Consider the following 2,322-nt stretch of genomic DNA (forward strand, 5'->3'; position numbering starts at 1 on the left):
CTGTTTGTCTGTCTGTCTGTCTCTGTCTGTCTGTCTGTCCGAGAGTCTGTCTGTCTCTCTCTATGGGACTCCGCAAGTGCGAACACCATGAAGCCATTACAGAATCTTCATAAACGGGAGCTCAAGCTGGTACTCCTTAAAAAGACTACCCTTTTAGACTCAGACTATAAACAAGCGAATATTCTCCCACTAATCCGTAGATTAGAGTACAATAAAGGAATTATGATGCAAATGATTATGACAAGTAATGCACCACCAACATTAATAGACAAATTTTCTGTAAATTCATCAAGGAATCTCCCCACAGTCCATATCCCAATTCCAAGAATTGACTTGTTCAAATCCAGTCTGGTTTACTCAGGCGCCACCCTATGGAACTCACTCCCAGAAACAATTAAACAACACCATTGCCCAACCACCTTAAAAAAAACATTGCCTTTACCACATTGTGCCATACTGTGTAATGTAAATCGTTCATTTTATTGATACTGTTTGTCAAATGTGTATGGTTGACTGAGAACCTTCCTCACCCTCCATCCCCCACTCTGGTCTTTAGTGCGGTGTGTGTTGTGTGTGTTCATTTTGTTCTTTTTTTTCCCTGTGCATTTTACTAACACCATGCTAGTGCCTGTACACCATGTGTGTGTGTGTGTGTGTGTGTGTGTGTGTGTGTGTGTGTGTGTGTGTGTGTGTGTGGTTGTTGTTTTGTTTTTGATTTTTTTTTTCTCCTCTGTTATGTATCTCCACTAACACCATGTTTTCATTTTATTTAGTATTGTGTAGTGTAGACCCTATTCAGGGCGAGGACTGGATGTAAAAAATAAGCACACCAGTGCTTATCTATTATCCTCGAAATAAAGAATTTGTCTTGTCTTGTCTTGTCTTGTCTTGTCTTGTCTAGTCTCTCAGCTATATTGAAATAACTGACGGGGTGTTCAGTTGTTACCTGCACTCCTTCCCCTTCACCATCTTATTGTACAACAACAACAACAACAACAACAACAACTCTTTCTCTCTCTGTATAGATAGAAAGATTGATTATACAGATAAATGATAGACACTGGCCCATGTAGTTTCAGTTTCAGTAGCTCAAGGAGGCGTCACTGCGTTCGGACAAATCCATATACGCTACACCACATCTGCCAAGCAGATGCCTGACCAGCAGCGTAACCCAACGCGCTTGTCAGGCCTTGAGAAAAAAAAATATAGATAGATAGATAAGCTTACATAAATAAATAAATAATAATTATGATATAAAAAAGGCCCATGTAAAAATGACTTAATACCAAAATGTACCATATAAAACCCCTCACCAGATGCCTGACCAGCAGCGTAACCCAACGCGCTTGTCAGGCCTTGAGAAAAAAAATATATATATAGATAGATAAGCTTACATAAATAAATAAATAATAATTATGATATAAAAAAGGCCCATGTAAAAATGACTTAATACCAAAATGTAGCATATAAACCCCTCACCAAGGCAAAGGCAGCCAGGAGACAGATCGCCGCAGTTTTCAGCATGATTTCACGTGTTGGTAGGATTCTCGAGAGGGGTCACTGCTGGTCAGTCAGGGCTGTGAGGTCACGGTTCTCTGTGGACAGGTCACTTTATATACCTGGCCAGGTGGGGTGGGGACAGGTTTATCTCCTCACGAACATCGCTGCGTTACGTGTGTCTCACCAGTGATCGTGTCACGTCCCGCCCGCCCATCGTGGTCTCGCTTGTTCTTCTTCTTGTTCTTTTTCTTCTTCTTGTTCTTACTGTTGTTGTTGCTGTTGTTGTTGTTCTTCTTCTTGTTGTTCTTTTTCTTCTTCTTGTTCTTACTGTTGTTGTTGCTGTTGTTGTTGTTGTTCTTCTTCTTCTTGTTTTTAATATTCTTCTTCACCGTCTTCAGCTTGTTGTTGTTGTTGTTTTTCTTCTTCTTCTTGTTTTTTTTTTATATTCTTCTTCGTCGTCTTCATCTTGTTCTTTTGTTCTTTTTCTTGTTCTTACTGATGTTCTTCTTCTTCTTCTACTTCTTGTTTTTGATATTCTTTTTCATCATCTTCATCTTCTTGTTGTCGTTGTTGTTCTTCTTCTTGTTTTTGATATTCTTCTTCATCGTCTTCATCTTCTCCATCTTGTTATTCTTCTTCTTGTTTTTGATATTCTTCTTCATCGTCTTCATCTTCTCCATCTTGTTATTCTTCTTCTTGTTTTTGATATTCTTCTTCATCGTCTTCATCGTGTTCTTTTCTTCTTCTTCTTCTACTTCCTGTTTTGTTTTGTTTTTGTTTGTTTTTTATATATTCTTCTTCATCATCTTCATCTTGTTGTTG

General features: G+C 38.6%; 1 protein-coding gene across 1 annotated transcript in view; it reads right to left on the minus strand.

Moving 5' to 3' along the window:
* The window catches only part of LOC143289694 (uncharacterized), a 9,885-nt gene extending 8,171 nt beyond the window's left edge, over positions 1-1,714 (minus strand). The window contains exon 1 of the mRNA XM_076598743.1: positions 1,685-1,714. Coding sequence (XP_076454858.1) covers positions 1,685-1,714 — 30 coding nt within the window. The remainder of the gene's footprint in view (positions 1-1,684) is intronic.
* Between the last annotated feature and the right edge of the window lie 608 nt (positions 1,715-2,322).

Source organism: Babylonia areolata, chromosome 14 (assembly GCF_041734735.1).
Source record: "Babylonia areolata isolate BAREFJ2019XMU chromosome 14, ASM4173473v1, whole genome shotgun sequence".
In the NCBI taxonomy this organism is placed as follows: domain Eukaryota; kingdom Metazoa; phylum Mollusca; class Gastropoda; order Neogastropoda; family Buccinidae; genus Babylonia; species Babylonia areolata.